Genomic DNA, 21,917 nt, shown 5'->3' with positions numbered 1-21,917 from the left:
ACAGGCCTCCAACAAGACTCTGCGCCGCTGATCACAGCCCTCTGAGCTCTGCCATTCAGCCAGTTCTCAATCCACCTCACTGTCCACTCATCTAGCCCACACTTCCTGAGCTTRYCTATGAGGATGTTATGGGAGACAGTGTCGAAAGCCTTGCTGAAGTCAAGGTAGRCAACMTCCACTGCTCTCCCCTCATCTACCCAGGCAGTCATTCCATCAGAGAAGGCTATCAGATTGGTTAAGCATGATTTCCCCTTGGTGAAGCCATGCTGACTACTCCTGATCACTTTCTTGTCCTCCACGTGCTTGGAGGTGGCCTCTAGGATTCTAAATGATTCTAAAGACTAGATTTGATTCTTATTTTGGTGCCTCTCAGCTGGTCAGCATGGGTGAAAAGCTGCCCTTACAGAATAGGTATAGTTGGAAATCCCTAAGTGATGTGACGTGACGTGACGTGACATAATGCTGGCATACCTGGCTTTGTCCCATTTATTCTCAGCCTGTCTGTAGTACAGAGAACTCCTGGATGAGTGAGAAGTAAGGATGGGGCTGAAATTCAGTGCTGTAATGATCACCAGCCAGGGGAGCTGTTGTGGAGAACAAAGCCAACCAATATAACTTGCAGCAGTTCTTAGTTTGCTGTAAATTAAATTTTGGGATTGATCCAATCTCTAGTTGGCCCAGGAGTCCTGGGAACAGAAAGCTTGCCTTTATCTTTTGATCCCCACCATCAGTCCTGTGCCAAACAGTTTGGTCAAGCCCAGGTACCTGGCCAATAAATCCATTTTGGATTTTTTGTGTAGCTGGGAGCTTAGATGTCTTTTGTAACTGGGGCAAAGCTCAGGGAATGGTAAGAAATGTTTGCAAGCTTTATGCAACAGTAAGCGTGCTTCTTCCCAAAGAAACACTTCCGTGTGTGTGTGTGCGCGTGCACACATGATGTGTTGGCTTATTTTAAGCAAACTCTTCAAAGAGTTTTTAAATTTTATTGATCTTGTTTTAGAACTTATTTCTGACATTGTGTACGAAGGTAGGGAATTATCTGCCTGTCTCTTACTCATAGTTGTCTCTTTAAGCAGAATTGTTGTCTTCAGTGGGGTTTGAGTGTAATTTGGTCTGTCATTCAGGAACACAGAACCCTGCCCCTTAGAGCCTTTTCATATTTTGGTTCTCTAAGTGTGGTGTCAGATGCACTGATTATTTGGTGCTAAAAGTGAGGCTTACACAGCGATGTGTTAATGAAAGTGTCTTTTCAGAAGACCTTTGCTTATTTTGGAGTTTTCAAGATATCACGGTGAGGGTCCAGGGGCCCAGTGTGGGGTTTGGCGTCGAGCAGTCCCAGTTGTGGATTACAGCTGTAAAATCAGCTCCGAAAATCAGTAAGCTAAAATGAAGGAACTGTTAATTGGTAAGTGTGGACCAGAGCAGTAGGTTTAAGTCAGCAGAGATGCAGGTGATCACGGAATCTGAGATGTTATTTGTGAATACTGCTCAGTATATTTTATATCCTGGTATATTGTCCAAATTCCTCCCAACATTTGTTGTTTGCTGCAAATAAATATGAAAATCTTCTTTACTTCTTGTCCACAGAGGTTGTATGTAGTGCTGATGTGCTATTGAAATTTTAGGCACAGAAAGAATTCTAACTGCCTTTTATTAGTAAATGAAGAGGTTTCTGAATATAAATTGTAAATCAGCTTATAAGGGTCTGGAATATTTGGAGCTGAAAAGACCAGATATAAGATCAGCTTTCTTGAGGGTAGCACTACAGATGAGTTTCCAAAGTAATTACTGAAAGTGTTTTGAACAATTTCAGTTAAAGCATCTGGCATATTCAAGTACATAGCAAAGGCTTTTTTCCCCCCCCCCACTTTTAAAGCAGTTGGGATAGATAGGTCATTCTTCAAAACCATTTTTTTCAAAGATTGGATCTCAGTGTTGTTAAGAAATTAATATTTTTCACTTGTTTAGCCATTGCATTATTTTAATATATGGGAAATTTTTTCCAATAGAATCTTACTGATATATGGAGTACCAAAAAAAGAATAAGGGGTGCTACAGGGCTTACTTGCTTTGCTGTAAATCTGAAGTAATTCAAACAATACAAGAACAGTGAAAAGCAGATGTAAACTACTTGTCAGAGAAGGATGTCAGAGAATAGTAAGGATTTTTTCTGTCTAAAATGTGAGGTTTTGTTGTGTTGATCACTGGGATTTGAGGTCTACTAAATGTCTTTGCTTATTAGCCGGACATGGAGATCAGTGAAATATGACCTCTTTCAACTGTGTATCACTGGACCCCAACTTATGTGATGAATTGGAGCTGTGTCTCTGAATTCTTTGATGCTTTGAGTTTTGAGGCAGTACTTCTACGGGATTTATATGTAACATGAAGTGTCCTTCAGCTAGTATTAAATGCTCATAAACATGAGACATGAGTTATGAATCCAAATAACTTTTTGTATTTAAACACAATGCATGCAGAAGATGGTTAGGAACATGATACCTGGACCTCAGCCTTTGCCACAGGAGTTTGAGCTTGATATTCAGTTAATGTAATCCTGCATCTAAAGAGGAATCCTTTTCTTTGCATTGATGTTAGGTGGAAGTGTCAGTGATGAAAGAAGAGGTAATCTGGTGCAGCTGAAAAGAATGAGATGTCCCCGGAGTGGGAAGTGGCAAGTCTTTGAGGGGAAAAAATAGTGTTCACAGGCTCTTCTGTGTTTCTTCTAATTGATGGTCTGTGGAAAACAGGTGGCCCATAGCTGTCAGGAAGTCTGCTGTCTGTGGTGCAATTAGGAAGGAGAAAAAAAGGTTGTAAAAAGACATCACCTCATCATGCACATTGACAAACATACAAGTGAGGAAGCTGATAAAAATGGAATAATACCAATAAATATTCAAATTCAGTCTGATTTGCATTTAGGGGATATATTTGCTGATTGGACTTCTTTGTGGGATTTTATACTGAGAAGTACTCTCAGAAAGGAGTATTCTATATCTAAGAATATACTTCTGCAGAAAACATAAGATAAACTGCATACAGGCTTTGCTCACTAAGCTTTGTTTTTAACTTTGTATATGTTAATCCTGGACACATGGCTAGTGTAACTGTTGTTGTCCACTACTATTTATAATGACCCGTTTGCAATAAAAAGAATCAAATCTTTTATTTATCCAAAACTGTGCACACCTAATTTGTTGGATTTGCTTTTCATTGTTTACTTGATCAGTGTTCTCTGATGGTCTAAGTAGCCCTATTTTTGTTTTCTCTTCCCTTTTAAGGCAGATACCTTGCTTATTCTAAGCCTGTGTTTTCAAAGATTGAATCTTCTATATTCCAGTTTTGTAGTGGTGGAAAGGAAAGGGTCTTGATCAGCAAGAAAATTCAAAGCAGTTAATTACAATATCTACAACAAATGGAAAATGTGTGCTATTAAGTTGAGGTATTTATTCTCCTCTTGTTGAATTGCATGCAAGACTTTTCAGGTTTCAGAGTTCCCAAATGGAGAAAATAGTAGTATCCCTCCTGAACTTATCAACTGCTATAACAAATTAAGTGAGTTCGTGTTGGAAAGCTAATGTTTATCAAAGTCACAGGTTGTCAAAGGCTGAATTTTATTTCTGTATTTCTGAGTTAATAAAAGAAAAAAAAAGAGAAATACTCTAAAGCCCAGTCAGACCAGAAAAACCCAATCCCCCAAACAAAAATAAAACTGCTGAGAATGGATTGTTAAATCTGAATTGTCTATTGGCATTTTGAAGCTTGTTTACTTAAAATTAGAGGCATCCTCTAGCATGTCTAAAAAGGAAGTATTTTTAATCCTGGAATTTTATGTTTAAAAATTCTTTCAAAAACTAATTAGCACACATGCCATTGAAAGGAATTTACTTATTGAAATAAGATATTTTATTGCAAGTACTGATCAATCATTTTTATACTGATTTCTATGCACCAGCATTAAACAACTTTTGACACTATTGATTGTAAAACCAATCTGATGTGAACAGTATGTSACAGAAGTTGTTTGTTATTAAGGGATAGAATCCCATCTCTGAAAAGCTTGTCATCCTGGAGAGACAAAATCACACAAAGTAATTTTACTTGTATCATAGCTTTTTCACTGTTGACTACATTTTTGACAGCTGGCTTCATGTTAAGTATGAACAACGCTTTGTTTATGCGTGCATGTCTTCAATGGGTTATGGACCTGAAGTTTTTTCTTATGAAAGTGAAGTAGTTTTCTTTGGTAGTGCTGACTTTATCTAATTAAGAAGCAGTGCGGTAATGCTAATGCAAAGCATTCAGAAAAAATGTCTTGGTATACGAGATAGTTTATTAACCATAAAAATTGAGGAATTGTAGTTTAGTAGGTTCACAGCAAAATGTCAATTGTATTATGTATGTTTATGAAAATAGAAATTTTGGGCTTGCTCTACTGCTTGGGTATAACTGTGATGAATACTATACAGATAGATCAAGGAACCTTTCCTTTTTGAATTTGTGATGAATGGCTGCGTATCAGGCTATTAAAACCATTAAGTAGAGGTTTTTTTGAGAAACAAGAGCAATCAGAGGTTATATGGTGCCTCAGGCTATCGCTTCTCAACTTTTCTGGTTTCCACACGGTAGCTATTAAAAAACCGTAATTTATACAACTGGTTCTCAAATAAGACCCAGCAAGGTGGGCTTTAAAAGCTGACTTAGTCACTCTGTTAGTGAGACACAAATCTCTTGAATTTTTCAACCTTAAGAAAGGCATCAGCACAAATTGCTCTGTACATGTCTTTTCCTCTTGGTGTGCTTTTTATCTGCTACCCACTTTCCTTCCCGCTCTCTTCAAAACAGAGAAATTAGCTGAAGAAAATATTTTAAATTAACAACAGCTTTGTGGACTGTGCTGGCTATATCAATGTGTATGTGTCTTGTGTGTGTTCAGTGCAATGGATGTAATGTTTAGTTTGCAAGCATACAAGGAAGACAACAGAGGAAAAGGCTGCCTGTTTGTCTTGTCTTGGCTTCTGCTTCCTGGGCTGGGTAATGCTCTTTGAAAGAAGAGGGTTGGTTGCCCCCAGGAGAGGAAAACAGTCAGCGGGGTGCAGCTCCGAAGCTGCAGGCCGGACCGGGCAGAGGGGGCAAGACGTAGCAGGCTTCCTCTGCCTGGGGGTGGAGAGAAGCAGGCTCCAGGGGAGTGCAGGGTGCAGGTGCACAGCGGACCTTCAGCAGCCGAGGAAAGGACATTTTTGTAAGAACACAGAAGAAACTGAGGAGAGTGTGTTGTAAGTCAGTGAAAGTTGCGCTGGACAGCAAAGCAGAGAAAGTTTTCTCACCCAGAAACAACACAGATGGCATGGGGGAGACACTTCTTTTATTGCACTCCATTTTACCCAGAAGGTCTTAATTCTCTCTGAGTTTAAAAAAATTGCAGTTTGCATTCTACTGAAAGCTAGGTTAAGATCTTGGAAACTTTCAATATCGTTAAGGAAAAGACTCTTCCATCTTCAGGTTTTGGCTGGGTTGTTGTCTTAGGACAGTCGATTATACTGTCCTTGAATATTGAAGGCAACAATGAGTAAAATTGGGGATTAAAGGAAGGAATCTCATTTTCGAAACAAAGCCATTGTCTGCGGAAAAGCCTCTAGAGCCTAGCATGAGTGTCTTCCTTCCAGCGTCCCAAAATGTATTAACTGAATTTATACTTGCTTTCATACCTATGTGTCTCAAATTTATTTCCTAAAAAGTGAGACATCTCCATTACTAAATAGTGAATGGTGCTTTCAGATAATTCAATGAACAATGTTTCAAGATAGGTACGATTTTATCATAGTTTCCATAAGGATCTTAAGTCTCAGTTCCTGGGTTAAATCACCTCACTCAGGCCTAGCAAATGGTTGTTTCTGAGCTGCATTTGGGACTGTCGTGTCCCTGGCACAAGGCCTGGACAATCCAAAGGATCGGCTGCAGGAGAATTCAAGTAATCTGGGACTGTGGAGGCCCTGGCTTTCTCTGAGCCCCAGCCACATGCCAATCCCGCAGTARAATGGTGAGATGCCTGGGGAGCAGTTGTCATCTCCTGCTTATGAACTATTTCCAGATCCCTGCTGTCCTCCCTCGTCTCTCTGAGGTGTATTGCAGTATGTGGCCCGTGGGGCTAGTAAGATCAGACATCCAAAGTTGCTGACCCCGCTCTGGACCTAATACACGAGAGCGGGAGAATAGCACATTATTCGTAGAGATATTTGTTAATATTTGTGGAAATAAATGCAGAAATGTTACCCAAAATATTGTATGTACAAACAGTCTGTGTTGCAGCTATAATTTTCTGCTTATTTCTGATTTAACTTGATTTTTGTTTACTAGTCATAACAAGAATATTTTACAATTGCTTTATTTCATCATTTAAGCTGGAGAAAAGATTTCACAGCTGACATAATTTAATTTGGTGGCATGGGCCATAAACAGTGAAAAGAGGCAGTGGTGTGGGTTTGTTACTTTTCATGAAAGCACCCAAAGGGTGAAAGCTGCTGATGTGTTTTTCTTTTTTTTTCTTTTTCTTTTTTTTTTGGTCGATGTGTAGTTAATGATCAACGCAGAGAATGCAAAAATGTCAGTTGGTTGAACATTTTTAAAGGAGTTATAAGAGAAGCATCTGGGAGCCAGACTTTTCCTGTGGAAATATGCCAACGACTGTATTGTGTTTCCTTTCACTAAAGTGAACTATGCTGAAATGCCTTGTCTCCTGTCCCTTTTTTCAGTAAACTCATTTCTGGAATCAGACTATAAATTTGAATACTTTAACCCTGCAGATTATTAAGGGATATTTTGTGGTTTAAACAAGATGCTTTCTTCATGATTCTGTGTATGTAAATATTATGTCAAGTCCCATTTGTCACAATTAAGGATATATAGTTTTCAGAAATGTCTTTTAAATTTAAATCTTGCTGCTGATCAACGAGTATGGGAAACTTTACTTGACATGTAAAGACTTTTTTTCCCCTCTGTATTATATAAATTCAAGCCCGAGAAATATAACCCCTGTACATGGTTGTCAAATAACACTGTAGTACAGAGTTATACAATATAGATTAGTTAATTGAATATTAGATTGCTAAATGTATTTACATAGAGAACTATTTATATTTTCTATGTAGATTTTAATAGCCACCACATTTATTTTAGCAAAACATTTTACTAATAAGGTTTATAAAATGTCATGTTGAACACTTAAACTATTTACATAACTAAGAGCTATTATGGGTTGAGAGAACAAACAAATTTATTTTAGTTACAGTGAATTCACATAAATCTTTATAATGTTTATATATGAGAATGGACTTATGCACATGCCACACATATTTAGGCAGGCAATCTCTAGCGCAGATTCCTGTGAACCTACAACACAACCATGGAATCAATTTGGGAAACACTGTTTGTTTTGCCCCTTTGAGCTACTAATTTGCATTCTGCCCAATAATTACAACTACCTTTTTTCTTTGGGGGGAGGCAGGAGCATTTTTTCTTAACCAGATAAATAATTAGATGAACATGTAGAAACACTAAACCTCACAAGCTTTGCTTTATATTATTGAGGCCTGTTTGGAATAGTGTTTTAAAATATTTTATTCCTTCTTTAGATGCTCAAGTATGGATTTAGATTCATAACTTTTAACTCAATGAGCAAAAATGTTAGTCCTTTGTATTTGTAATTTTAATTCTCTCTGTATGCCTCAAACAGAGGAACTAGAAAACTTCTATTTAAATTCCTCAGCTTTGCATTTGTTCAGATCTTAGATTATAATACTTTTTTCTGTGGTAATTTTTTTTTTAAAGCATGTCCCTTTCCCTTGATTTTTATTTTTTGAGATGCCTATTGCCTGGACTATTGTGTGCCAAATTTGAGGCTTTAAGAACATTTTAGAAGTGTAACCAAAATTGTGCTTTTGATGGAAGCGAGCATGAAACCTTACTTGCACAGATGCTGCTGTTCAGTTGTGAAAGTTTAGTTATCTGATCTCTCAATCAAAAAGTATAGGTAACATTTTCAAAAGGGCCTAGTCAAACTTAAGGAATTTGTAGGAGTTGGGTTCTGAAGTCACTTACGACATTTTCACCTTGTTTGATGGCCCATCAAATAATTTCTTGTTTTCTGAACAGTTCACTCAGCACATGGGATCAGCCAATTCTGAGAGATTTGGTTTCTGAAAGCAAATCACTGAAAAAGTGAATTCACTTGTAAATACCTATTTTCTGTGTATATAAAAGCAGGAAAAGAATGAATGGTTTTCTGGAAGTGAATCTCTCTGTAATTTCTTATATTTTCTTTTATAATTATTGCATGTATATCCATGATTTAACTTGCTTGTGATGACCTTTATCTTTTCTCTTGAGAAGAATAACTATTATCAGGTCTTTCTTCATGAGGAAATAAAAAGGTCAGTGCAAAATCCATCCCTTATTTCTATGCAGTGCACATTGCACTTTGGTATATTTGTATTGAATTTTATTAATAATAATTAGATCATTTTGTCTAATAAATTTTAGCATTCCAAAATTAGACATTTGAGATGGTCTTTCCCTGCCTCTCCCTACTTCTTCTCCTCCCAAGCTTGCTATTGGTGTAGCTGAGAATTTGCATAGTTCTACTCCTGCTTATCCTGTCAGGCTAACGTTTTTTTTCTTTTTGGCTCTCTCTTAACCCTAAATTGATAAGCTTTTAATTCTTCTGCATCTATGTCTGTCTTCAAAAAAAAAAAAAAAAAAAGTGCCTTTCTTTTTTTAAGTAGAGATTTTAAAATTGTATGTTTTTTGGGAGGCTGGTGCTAGGAACTGAACTAAGTTGATTTAGCTGTCACTCAAAACCCTATTGAAGATTGCTTATTTGCAAGGACAGACCCAAGCAGGAAGGAGAGCTCAAAGCAGGAAGCTGAGTTCATGAAATCCTAATATATTCATAATTAAAACCAGGAATTGCATGTACCTCTGTGGGTCATTCTGTTGTCCTAATGAATATATGCTGTCCTGTTATTCAGGAGGCTGAGCATGTTTTTCCTCCCATTGTGCTACTTTGCTCTTAAAGCCTGCAGGGCTTTATTAAGCCCTGGAAACAGCAACTTGCATGCTAACCAACAACCTCTGTGTGTGACAAATGGACAAAATTGATGAGATACGAAGATGATATAGTCTTTATACAAACTGATTGTGACTACCAAATGGGGCGCAGATAGGAAAGCAGGGCGAGTGGGACGCTTGGTACTGGGGGAGGAGGGGTAAGTGTTTAAAGGAAAGAGAGGGAAGGTGCTGACATCTATTCAGGTCTCTCTCAACAGGCAGGGAAAGGTGAGTAAAGCAATGCATGTTCCCAGATTTCCTGAAAACTTTGTAAAATTATGCATAATAGAGTGAGAAGATCCAGCTGTTTGTATAAAGACAAAAATAACATTTAATACTGCACTACTTTGCAGCAACTGTGAAAGACCTTGCCAATAATGCTGAATTTTTTCTCTTGGGTGAGAGCAACTGTTCTTCTTCCAAAGAGAGAGATGTGTTCTTTGATCGCTTAATCTTCATACTTTTATGCTCTAAAACATAAGAAATACTTTTTACTAGAAAAAGCTGTTGCTCCTTGCTTTTCCAGTAAGTTAGTGAGTAGTTATATAGTATCTACCTGCTTTTAAAAACATTCTTTTTGTTCATTGCCCTAGTTAGTATCCTTCATGTTGATGGGTATGTATATAATACAGGAGAATTGCAGTGTCTTTCCTCTTTCACAAATGTATTTAGAGACTTTTTCCCTACTCATTTTTCCAACCTTACTCATTTCTCTCTAATATTTCACTCTGTGATTATTTTCATAGCAATAGTTGCGTGGTGCAAATAACAGTCTTCTACAGAAGAGCAGGGAATTGTAGCCTAAAGGGTATGGCAGGAAGTCTTGTATTTGTCCCTAGTGGGATTGGGATTTTTTTTGATTTACTTAGTCCTTTAGCTGAGCTAATGTTGTATTTCTGAAATGTTTTCCTTAGGAAGGGAATGTTAGATCTGCTTTTTGGTTTTGATTATGCCAAACTGTAACATATGCTTGGGTTCATTAGGTGGTGTCCCAGGAAGGTTGTTTTACAAGAGAAAACTTTTTGCAGATCATCTAGAAATGACATTCCAAGACCCCAATATTACTGCCTCTCCCTCTCACCTCCTTTTCCGGGAGCAGAGAGCCTCAGTTAATTTTTACCAAAATCCACTATTATTTTTTTCCCTCTGAGAACCATGAGGTAACTTTTTCAAGGTCTTCTCAATGGGAGGCAGTGCTTTATCTTTACCTGAGCTGGCCATTTAGATTATTCAGACTACCTACACAATTGGGAGTAGTGGTGGTGCACAGTAGTGTCATTTCAAGATACAAGAAGTGCAGCTGGGAAAAACAAAACAACCCCAAACCTAGTGATAATGAAGGATTTCTCAGAGAATTCAGGAAACCTCATGTCTGGAGTCTTGGCAAGATCTGGACAAAACTGAGTCATTTGAGCTAATCCTGTTCTATAAAATCATTGGCTCCAGCTGTGTCATAGATGAGCTATCAACATGCAGAGGTCCTTATTACTGCTGCTTAGCTTGGATTTTCTTAGGGCAGTCTGGAGAACCAAGAGACCAAATATTGTTGTTTGCTAGATACTTGATTGAAGTTTTAGAGTTAGACACAGGGGTTTAGATGAGGCAGTTTCCAGAGATCCTTTCCAACCCAAAGCACTTCATGATTCTAACTCCTTCACTTTGTACAGCCAATGCTGCTTGTTCCTGGCCATTGGGATCAGTACATTGTCAACAGTAATAGCAGAGTTCTGTTGCTCTATGCTGGTCTAACAAACAGAGCTGTGCATATACTCAACCTTGCTAACTCTGGAATTTAAGTAGTGGCTGTTTCTAAGAACTGATTAAAACTTGGACAAAATATCTTAGTTGGAGTTTCATCAAATTTAGCTAGCAGTGTATTTGAAACCTTTTGCCTTCCTCTTGGAATTGTTCTTGAATCACATGTGTTGGAAGGGATTGGGACTGGGAATCGACATGGGTTCTGTCCTCAACTAAAAGTAAAGCAGCTCAGTACACATAATATTGTTCATAAAAAYGTTTCTATTTTCATATTGTTTGTGACCTGGAGATCTCTTTCTATTTATTCTGTGTTGTCTGCTTCCTATCATATTTCTGAGTATGGTGGTGACTCAGATGCAGCTTCCACATCTGCTAATAATTCGATGTCACCTTCTGTCCAATCCCTGTATCTGTTTGGTCCATTTCTGTCCCCATCTTCACTGTCCCTGTTGTAGAAATTGGAGCTCTTTCACTCAAGCTTGTCATGCAGAAACATGGCTTCTCTGTTTGAGCTGTTGGGTGATAACTGCTTGACTCAGAAATGGGAATAATCTCCTCTCTAAATAGCAACCAGGTTGTTTTCCACTTCTGTCACCCTCTTGGAGACATTTTCATCCCCAGACCATGCACCCTGATACAGTCAGATGGACCTTTAACAAGACAGTTCCCCTCCATCCCCAACCCATCTCACACTGTGGCTAGTGCATAGCACCTTCAGCAGCCTTTTCCAAGCTGTTTCATTTGTTTAGGAATGAAGCAAGGTACAGGGAATGCAGGGTGAAATGTCAAGGAGTTGTTGTTGGTAAATCATCCAGTAATCTACCATGTCCAGGAGGAAGAGGGCAAGACTGGAAAGGGGCAGATCTGTGGGTATATTTGGAAGATGATCAAAACTAGAGTTTGCTATTTGGATTTAGAGACTTCTTGCTGTGGGTGGATTGGAGCCTAAAAGAAGAGGACTGAAAGCAAAGTCCATGCCATTATGCATATACACACCAGGGCAAATAAGTGTAAGATCAAGTAACATAGAGAAGATTTCTGAGATATCAAGCCACTTGGGCTAAAACCCAGTAAGATTTTGGGTGAAGGCATACACAGGTGTGTATATAGTGGGGATACTGCAGAGGACCCTCACTCCCATGCCTGGGGAATACTCTTCTCTGGGATGCTCAGGTAAGGCAGCATTCTGGCCTACATAAAACAACGTATTGATTCTTATTCCTTTGTCTCCAGATGGTCCCTAATCTTCACTACTAATGCAAGCAGAAGTCGACAGTTCAGCCAAATTATAAAAAGATAGCATGTACTTAAAATTTGTGTTTTTATTGCTCCTTCTTTGGGATTGCTTAAATTYTTTTCAAAACAAATAATCTTGTTTGTAAAAAGCCAGTTCTAGCTATTTTTTTTAAATTGCATGGCTGGACTGATTTATTTTCCTTACTAGGGTAATAATACATCTGTTATGGGGTTAGGTCAATTTATAAAATTGTAAATCTGAGAGAGAAAAGCTCTCAACTCTTTCCCACAGTAAGCATTTATTCATATTTGAGAGTTCTTGTTTACAGTTGCGTAGAGTCATTTTTTTGTAGGGGAAAAGCAGTCTGGAAGAGTAATACTCTTGGTGTTAATATGCCATTGTACCTTTTAATTTTTCTTAAGCAAAGCGGTATACAGCCATGATGTTCACATTCAGCTGAGTTCTCCATGTGCACACCTCTGTGTTTGATGCGTATGTCTGTCATCCCTGCTGAGTACAATGGTAAAGGCATTGTAGCTTTTATTGATTATTTAATAAGTATTTTTGTGGGGGTCTGTCTTACAAGGCCTGTTTATATGCTTATAACCTTTTGACACCAAAGTGAGTTTTCAAATGAAGATATATTAGTGTGCATTACAAGCATATGATTGCTTGAATTATCACAGAATAGATGAAAAATTAGTTTGTTGCAGTAGTTTTTATCTTGACTGATCAAAACATCTCCCAAAGATTTTTCTAACAATATGTGATTGGAATAACAACTTCACATGGTGTAGAGTACCATGCTGCAGCCGAGAGGCATGTAAATACAAGCTGCTTATTTGCAAGAAGGTTCCAGATTTGCAATATGATTGCTATGGAAACCACACAATGAAAACCTTATAACCATCTGTGTGGTTTGGTAGATTTTGCTGCATAGATGAGCTGTTTTTGTTTACTGTTATTAAAGTGTTGAATAGAATATATTAACCCACAAACTGTGAAATGACAAAGTCTATCTCAGAGGATACAGCATAATAAAATACTAGTTAATAATGGCATTAAATTWAGATCAAACATATAAAGATGGATAAGTAGTGTGTTGGTAGACGAAACTGCTAAGTTTATGCATATTTATCATGGTGATACCACATTCCATTGAAGGAATGCACTGTTCATGCCAAACTCTAATCCATTTTATACTCAAGAAGTCTGAATTTTTTCCCTTTAAGAAAAAGAAATTGGAAGAAAAATCAATGGCTTCATGTCAAAAACTCAGCTAGCATAGTATTCATTGCTCACTTTTTAAATTGTGTGGATGGTAGAATCATCTATGATTGGGGGATTATTTTTATTTTTCTGTTCTATCTTCATACTGAAATAAGTAAATTATTTTTCAGCAGCTTTCAGGGACTGAAACACCCCTTAGTAAATATAGTTCCTTCTTCAACTGTTGCTAAAAGAATTTTTTTAAATTTTTTGCTGTTAGGGTCTCTGAGAACTGGTGGAATATAGAACATACCCTGTATTTCAAGGGCCAGATATCTGTTCTTTGGATCTATAGGTCTGGAAGAGTTCACTGTTTTRACTAGTGTTCCTTTGACATAGTGAGAAGGTGGAGAAGCATATTTTTTCACTGCAGTGATAATGATGGTGTGAAGAAGCAATACAGAGGAAACATTGTACCAGGTCTGTGTTTTAAAGGTCTGCGTGACTCCTCTGGCACAGTATCTTAATAAGGAATTCTACTGGGTGGTTTGGGGCTTTTTTTTTTTTTTTTTTTTAAATCTTTTGCAACTGTTGCATGTTGTGACACAAACTTTAGTATGTCATCTCTGACCAAAGCAATAAGTCTCTGGGTATCTGAGGCTGTTGTCTTTGAAAGGCATCTCCCACACACTGTCACTGCTTCAGGACATAATGCCAGAAAACACTAGTAGGGACTATAGGTTCTTTTTTGCCACCCTAAACCAAGTCTRTTAGATCTACACCACTGTGGCTATGACTACATTACCAAGTAGTCTGGATCAATTGAAACAGATTTGTAAAGCTCAGGTTTGTGCTTAGGTCATGATGTTCACACTATGCACTTTTCAGAAAGGTTTTACTATGGAGTCAGTTTAGTCTGGGTACATGGATTGAAAGCCCATTAGTATTTGGACCATGTGCAGTTTGGTTCTGGAGTGCCTCTTCTGGCCTAATTGCATCTGCAGGGAATCTAGTCCATCCACTCTTTGACAATTCTTTGGAAGAAACCAAAGCGTGACAAGTGGAGTGGTGGCATCCCAACCACTCTGCTAATGGGACGTGCGTTGTTTGAATTTGGGACCTTCTCTGTATTCAAAGAACTTTAGCTCAGACATTTTTTTTTCTTCTTCAAATACGGATCTCGTGAACACTTGTTTCTATTTTATTAAATATATGTTTCAGGAACAGGAATGGCAATGTTCTAACTTTTTATATGAAACCACAATACTACCTGCATATATTCAGTTATATCTGTTATGAAAAATCTCTTCAAACCTCTTCTATTTTTTTTTTCTTAAGTTGAACCCCCGTCAGAGCAGAATTCTGTGTGCCAGGTAGTCTGATGATGATGATGACAATTATAGAGTTAAAATCCAGAGTATGTTCAACATGTAAATTCAGCATTGATACTGGTCCAAAAATCTGTAACATTTAATATCAGCATTTTTTTTTATTAATGTATAATATTCTGTCCATTAGATGAAATTGTGTGTTCTTGTTAAAAAAAAAAAACAAAAAACTGTCCTAGAGAATGTGACTGGCAATGGAATAATAATACTCGTAAGTGGTGCAATTGTGATACAGAAGCTACAGAATGGCAGTGCCTCCTAGTGCTCTGGACAACACATGGAGTGTGTTTGTGTCATTCATGTGCCTATTCTAAGTGCTTAAAACAAACAGATGAGTGTATTTGGAAATGTGTCACAAGTGGTGTGCCAGCTGGGGGAATATATTTAAAGGCAGTAAATAGTTTGGAGTGTTTTGTGTTGTACCACAGCTTCAGATTTTCCCCATTCTATTGTTTTTATCTTTGGCTCAAGGAATAGTTTGTATTCATCTCAGACAGACTTTTAGCTAGTCAAGAGTCAGATGGCAAAAATTGTTGGTGGCTTAGTAGGGCAGAAGTTCAAAGCCCTTTGTAGAGTGAATCTTATGATGTAATTGTAATATTTGTAGGACTGTGTATATAGGTTAGCAAACAATTATGCATACTCATTTCAACAGGTCTACTCTTGTGCTTTAAACATCTGCTTTAATGTTTGCAGGAACAGTCTTGTGAGTAAATTAAATTTTTACAAGGCTAACAATCCTTTGAACTGTTGATATAAAATTCATTCTTTGTCAGAGTAGATTGTACAACTTTTGTGTAATTTGCTTATGAGAAACATTTTAAAAGCTGTGAGTTCTGTGTCTGTTATCTGTCATTTATAAAATGTCAAAATCAGCTGCTGAAATACGTACCTTAAAAACAAGCATGAATATCAGTATGTGATGAGTAGCAACACCAAATAATTTGAAAGTATTGAAAGTCTTAATTCTTGTTTGAAAAGTAGGTTTATCAATACACTATTTCCTCACTTAGTACAGCAGCTTTGACAGTTGTGGTGTTCTATAAAGGCCAAGGTAAATCTGTTGCTACTTCCTTTTGACCCAAAAGAAAGAATACAACTAAAAAAGAACTCGTAGTTTGTTCCCTTTTTTGCATCACCAAGAGAACTGTTGGCTGCAAATTGGGTCGAGTAGTTCTTATGTCCCGTGAGTGGAGTGTGGATTTACTAAGTGAGGGTATGGGAATGAGAGACTTCCATGTCTGTTGTGGACAAGAAATATGGAGCACATCTCAGGAAATTGTCCATGGTGGTTTCAGAGTGTTCCAAGCCCGTTAGCCAGAAAACATGCTTTAGAGCTGATCACTGCCAGACTTTCTCTTTTCTTCTCTCCTAAAAACTTGCACTAAGATATTGATACAGTCTGGTTTGCTTAAAACCATGGGCAGCTGCAGTAGGCAGGAGCAGCGAATGCCTGGCTTCTGCAGGGGCTGTGTTCCCGTCATGCAGGTGTCTAGCCAGGCTGTCTGTCTGCCAGTATTGACAGTAAGATGGGTAAAATATCCCCTGCCTCCTCTGCATACTTCTGTTTAGAACATTTGAATTCTTGCATGGGCTGGGAATCATTTTAGCTCCTGAATTTCCTTTTCTTTATCCTGGCAAGAAGTGTATGTAGCAGAATAGGACCCTCATTCTAATTGTCTTGGAATGATTGAAAAAAGCAGAACTGCAGCTCTGTATTATCGTGTTCAGAGTAGAGTGAAAAGGGAAACAGATGTTCACAACTGAGATTTTGAAAGAAAGCTTTTGGAGTGTTTGGATGGGTAGGGAAAGCCCCAGAAATAACAACGCTCTAACTTCTGTGCAAATGTAAAATAGTAAACAGGGCTTATGATCTGGAAATGTGGAGTGTGGCTTTCAGACTGATGGGGGCTGTAATTCCTGTCAGCCGAGGTGTCACTTCAGAGTTTCATTTGCAGTTATGTGTTTTGCAGAAGAAGAAAGTGTTCCTCCAAAGACTGAAGTGCCAAGAAAACTGAGCCAGGAGAAAGTTACCATCGTTTCAGGTAATCTGACACAATGTTAAACTTTTTCTTCTTTATTTTTGTATGCAATTTCTTTTTGCCTTTATTTCCTTGTATCTTGCCTTTGCTGTTTTAAAATAATGTTTTTACAGCTCTGTAAAGTTGTCTTTTTCACCTGGGTATTTGATAGCAGCAAAACTGCTTAGCATCACTTAGGATGCATGAAAACCTCTTGAGAAGGATTTATAAAGTAAGCCAATTTATACAAGGTATTCCTTCCTGAATTACTTTGTAATGACTCAATTAGCTTTCATTTCTGCACAAAGGAGATTTAGTTGCATAAATTAGCTTATCATCATTGGGGAAGTGTCACTGCTAAAGGACAGTTTATAGATACAACATGCAGTTGCTGTCAAACCTATAAGAATGTAATATAGACATCTGTGTATACTTTGTGCTTGAGCAGAACAGACTTCTGCCATTCAGAGACTAACAGGGGACAACAAGTTGCCCAAGGGACTGGCAATGTAGACGTCTCTGAAAAGGTCAACTTGACACAGGCTCTGACAATCGACCCAAAGCTCTGTCTTCTTTGATAAAAATCAGATAAACTTAAGACCACTAATTGATCTGCAGCCTGTTTAAATGTTGGCCATGCATATCTTCATTGCATATGATTACCACAGAAAGCAAATGAATTGGGTAAGAAATGCCAGAGTCCAGTGACAGCAACATAAAAATTGGAAAAGGACACAAATGCCCAGAAAGGCTGCGAAGGATATTCTCTCAGTTTTAGCTGGGCAAACTGCCCTTGTGCTAATTATCTCCGAGACTGGAAAAATAGCTGTATACGCCATGTAAAGTCACATGGCCAGACAACTTTTCTTGACAGAAAGGTATTTCCAGTTATGCTTAAAAACAAGATATATATGTACTTCAAGGGCACAGACCTTTAGATAAACCACTGGTGATTTGACACAGCAAGTAGAGAAGACCTGCGTCTTATCAGACCTTAAGCCTCTTTGAGATCTGCTGCATTGTAACTGTGACCTGCATTGACATACAATCTGGCTCACCTTCCCTCATCGTCCATAATGCACATCATTCTTTCAGGGCTGTCAAGGAAAGGGTGGAAAAGAAGAGTTCCTTTAGGAAGTAGCTTTGCAGGGCTCTTCCTGTTGCAACATGTGGAGAGGAAATGGAGGCCTGATTTCCTGACCCATACAGGAAAGCAGGAACAGGTTGCTGTGAAGAGTTTGGGGTTTGCTTTTCTTGGAAAGGAAGCAAGAGCCAAGTCATCAGATGCTGTTAGCATTGTGCTCTGCTAAAAACATGTGTAAAACAACATGACTCATTACAGCCATAGCATTTAGTACTCATTTAGACATTACCGTAATTACAGGAGTGTGTCATCATAATGCGGCATAGGGTCAATCCAATTATATACTTGAAAGCAGCTTTTTTTTTTTTTTTAAACTAACACACCATCTTGAAGAAGTTCTAAATGATCATACTTTTAGGAAATCAAAACCTTAGCACCTTCATTTTTGAAAAGTTTCAACTCCTATGAGAACAGCTCTGTCAGTCTGTTAGTATTTCTGTAATGTCCTTGAAAATACCATAACAATTCTCTCCAGGCATCAGATTCATTTCAAGCAATAATTTTAACACTATAGTAAAGCAGTATCTGACCTTATTTGACTACTTATTTAACACTAGAAACTTGTTTGCTGTTTAGGTCTGTGAGTTGACATGATTATTTCYGATAGGCATCTGATCATAAATATTTAACCTTATTCAAGAATATTCCATGTTTTTCCATAAAAATAAAACATGCATTCTTAAATTTCATTTACTGCCTGGCTTTACTAAACCTGAATTTCACAGATGATCTTCTACAAATAGTCAGTGAACTCAGCCTGATGATGAAGGCAAAAAACCTTTCTTATTTTCTACTGTTTTTTTTTGTTGTTGTTGTTTCAGCTTATCTCTACTTCAGTTAATGTGCAGACTCCAGAATTCTTTTCATCTTTCAGTCTTGGTGCTGACTGTTGCTGCTGGATGGCTTTTATGTTAATTACTAGTGACCTAGTTATTTGAAAATACCTAAGCGTTGGAGGGCTTCAGGTGTAAAACATGGCTTGCTGGGTCTTTTTTGCTACAGCTATCTACCTATTATCGTTTTCACAAGCACTGTTGTTTTAGTAAGTGTAATCAATTCTGTGTTGTCTCAGGGTAAATACTTTGCTTTTGGAGTAATTGAGAAACAATAGAAGAATGGAACTATCCTGAGAAAGATTATGCAGAGAAAACTGAGCTAGACTAGAGCTTGAGTCCAAATAAATCCACTATGATTATTTAGCCCTTATTTTATAATTTTTTTGCGTGTAGGAAAAAAGGCAAAGAAATAGTTACAGGAATTCTTTGCAGTTTTAGGACAACATCAGAGCAAACAAATTGTGTCAACAAATTGTGTCCTTTAACAGTCTATGTCTCATCTGAGCAAAGAGTCTGAACACTGAGAATCTTAAGTCAGTTGTGTTGAGACAGAGTCATTTGGGTATCACTAATCTTGCACTTCACATGTCTCTTCATCTTTAAGCAATTACCTTTAATATGGTAGATATTCAGCACATCACCAGCAAAGGAAGACACAGTAGTATATAGTAATTTTCCAGAAGTTCACCTTTTTTAAAACTGTTAAGTAGTGTAAAATAGCTCAGACCGTGATTAGTAGTCTTGAAATCTGATCTTTTTGAAGAATCTGATCAAAAGTCAAGCAATATGAGTCAGAACTGCAAGCTTCTTAAAGATCATATTAATATATTGGACACCAAACCAAAGTGGAAAAAAGAAAACATGCTTGGGTGTTCCTTCATTCCACAAGCGAACTGTTAGCAGATAATGCGGAACTAGTAGCTCTACATCGCTACCATAGTAGAGTTTGCTAACTTTGGTGCCATCAGTGTTAAAATGGAAAATGGGTGGAAGTGAGGCACAGCCATATTTATTTTAGTGTTTTAAATGGTGCATATCTGTATTTTGGCTATAATTCAATTTTTTTGATCAGTCTAGTTTTTGCCAAGTCTGTGTTCTGAAATGGCAAGTGCCAAAAATGGCACAGGGAGGGTACAGGAATGGGACAGCCTTCAATTAGATTGGCTTAGTGGGACAGCACACTTAAAAACGTTTAAAATGTGTACTCTTAATCTGTTTTTCCAGGTTTTGTTATCTCTGTCTATTGAGAATACTCTTAGAGTTTTTTTTTTTTCCCTTAAGTAATGTGCTGGCACTGTTAAGTTTTAAACAGTCTACAACATTTTAAGTATGTGCTTGAGTGATACACTTGTCAGAGTTTTACCTGAATTGTTCACCTTTTTTTCTTCAAGCATGTATTATGAGGTGCTGGTACTTTTCAGTCAAATAAGCAGTTTGAGCCTACCATCAGGAAGGCTGGCAACCACTGCTGTTTGATCTATCAAGCAAACTCTGAAATGTTTTCATCGGTATATTGGACAAAAATATCTGTTGTTCCTATTACTGTTACTGGAAGAACAGAGATGGCAGAAGAAAACCCTGAGGAATTCTTCATGGAGAAGAATTCATGGGAAGAGTTTTGAAAACTGTTGGATAGTTGTTCATCTGGATAACTCTCCTGGAATGAAAGAACTATTTCCTGGAGAAACAGCCTATCCAAAACCATGCTCAGCCGTTTCTTGACTGGTTATGTTAAAAGCAGTGGGTGGATTAAAAACAAACGGCCCTCTRCTCCCTACGAAAAAGAATTTGTACTTGATCATCTCTCATTTACATTTGTGGTCTAAGTGACCATGCTTTCTAAATACAGCAGACTTTCATTTAGCAGTTATACCATACACAGTATTTTTAAGGCACAAAACATATTTTACAGAGTATAATAGAGTGTAATTTTGACAGGGTAATGCCAGCAAATCAATACCTTATGAATTTAAACTCTAATTGGCACTTAAGTTCTTGATGTTAAATCCACAGACTGTTTTCATGTACTTCATGTGTTTAGAAGGTCCATGTTTTTTCCTTACCATATAAATACCAAATTCCTTCACCCAGGTCTGCTGGTTTTCTTTTATTCAATTCTTCAGATGCAATCAGAAGAAATTTGGCAGGGTCCTCTCTAACTTTTAAAATTGCTGGAGCAAGAAAGAATGGGCTTGTGTTTTACAGAGGTTTTTGTGGCATTTTTTGTTGTACCTATGTTTGTAAAGCACTGTGAACAACTTAATCATTTCATGAAGCTTGCTGTCCTTTAGATATATAGATTCTGAAGGTATATTTACATTTAATGTTTATGTGTGTAGCTGCTTCTGGTATTTGGAGAAACTTGTACTGGTGGGCATGAGAAAGCATTTCCAAAATGGAATGAACACTTGCTTGGAGACCAGTGTAGTTGTTCACAAGCTTATACTGACACTTTCTCTCCCTATTTTTCACTTCTATGCCTGTGTATACCAGTTGCTGTCTGAAATGGGTGGCTAGCTGATATGAACAGCTCCTGTTTTATGTTGCTTTCACATATGAGGGCACAGAGCCATGGTTAGTCTTTGGGCAACATCATCAGGGTAGCAATAAGCTTATTTTAAAATGCATCTTTTTCAGTGTTGCCATGTCATTAGTTCAGTTTCATTCCCACTCTGAGGCTTAATGAAATGCTCACGATGAACATCTAGGGAGAGATGTGTCTCACTCACTGTGGGATCTCTTCTCTTGTCAGTGTTGCCCATGTAACTCACATTAGTGTTAATAGGAGTTACTTCAGGCGCATAAATGGTAAGAGCAGACCCCAAACTGATAATCAGTGTGAAAAAGCATGATTCACTTTAGTGCAACTCTGCAGATGTGAAAGTCCTGATTAATGTATTTAACCCAGATCAAAAAGGCAAATGCTGAGAGATTTGAAAGGTTGGGATATACCAAAGTAGCTCTTTCAGTTTTTTTCTCATGAGGGCTTACCTTATCTTTTGTGGGATAGCGCTGGGAACTGCAGTCCATGCTGTATCAAAAAGACTGAGGAGATACTTTGATTAAAATATTATTACAAATTAATTTGGTGCTAACCTGTGCTACTGCTTTTAATTGTCTCATGCTAAATTGGTGAATAATGAGCTGACAGACAAGTGGGAAGGGTCAAAATTTGGAGGTGCAACGTTTCAAACCGATTACATTTTCCTCTTGAGATTA

General features: G+C 37.7%; 1 protein-coding gene across 5 annotated transcripts in view; it reads left to right on the top strand.

The window, feature by feature from the left end:
* SKAP2 (src kinase associated phosphoprotein 2) overlaps positions 1-21,917 on the top strand; it is a 124,149-nt gene that overhangs the window by 88,860 nt on the left and 13,372 nt on the right. For 4 of the 5 annotated variants that reach the window (XM_026066770.1, XM_026066768.1, XM_026066767.1 and 1 more), the window contains one exon: positions 16,671-16,742. In XM_026066770.1, coding sequence (XP_025922555.1) covers positions 16,671-16,742 — 72 coding nt within the window. Of the gene's footprint in view, positions 1-6,574; positions 6,726-16,670; positions 16,743-21,917 lie in introns of those variants that run through there. The other variant, XM_026066769.1, reaches the window with a different exon arrangement.

This window comes from Apteryx rowi, unplaced genomic scaffold, assembly GCF_003343035.1.
Source record: "Apteryx rowi isolate R43461 unplaced genomic scaffold, aptRow1 scaffold_248, whole genome shotgun sequence".
NCBI classification, from domain to species: Eukaryota; Metazoa; Chordata; class Aves; order Apterygiformes; family Apterygidae; genus Apteryx; species Apteryx rowi.
This window is presented reverse-complemented; position numbering and strand designations above follow the sequence as displayed.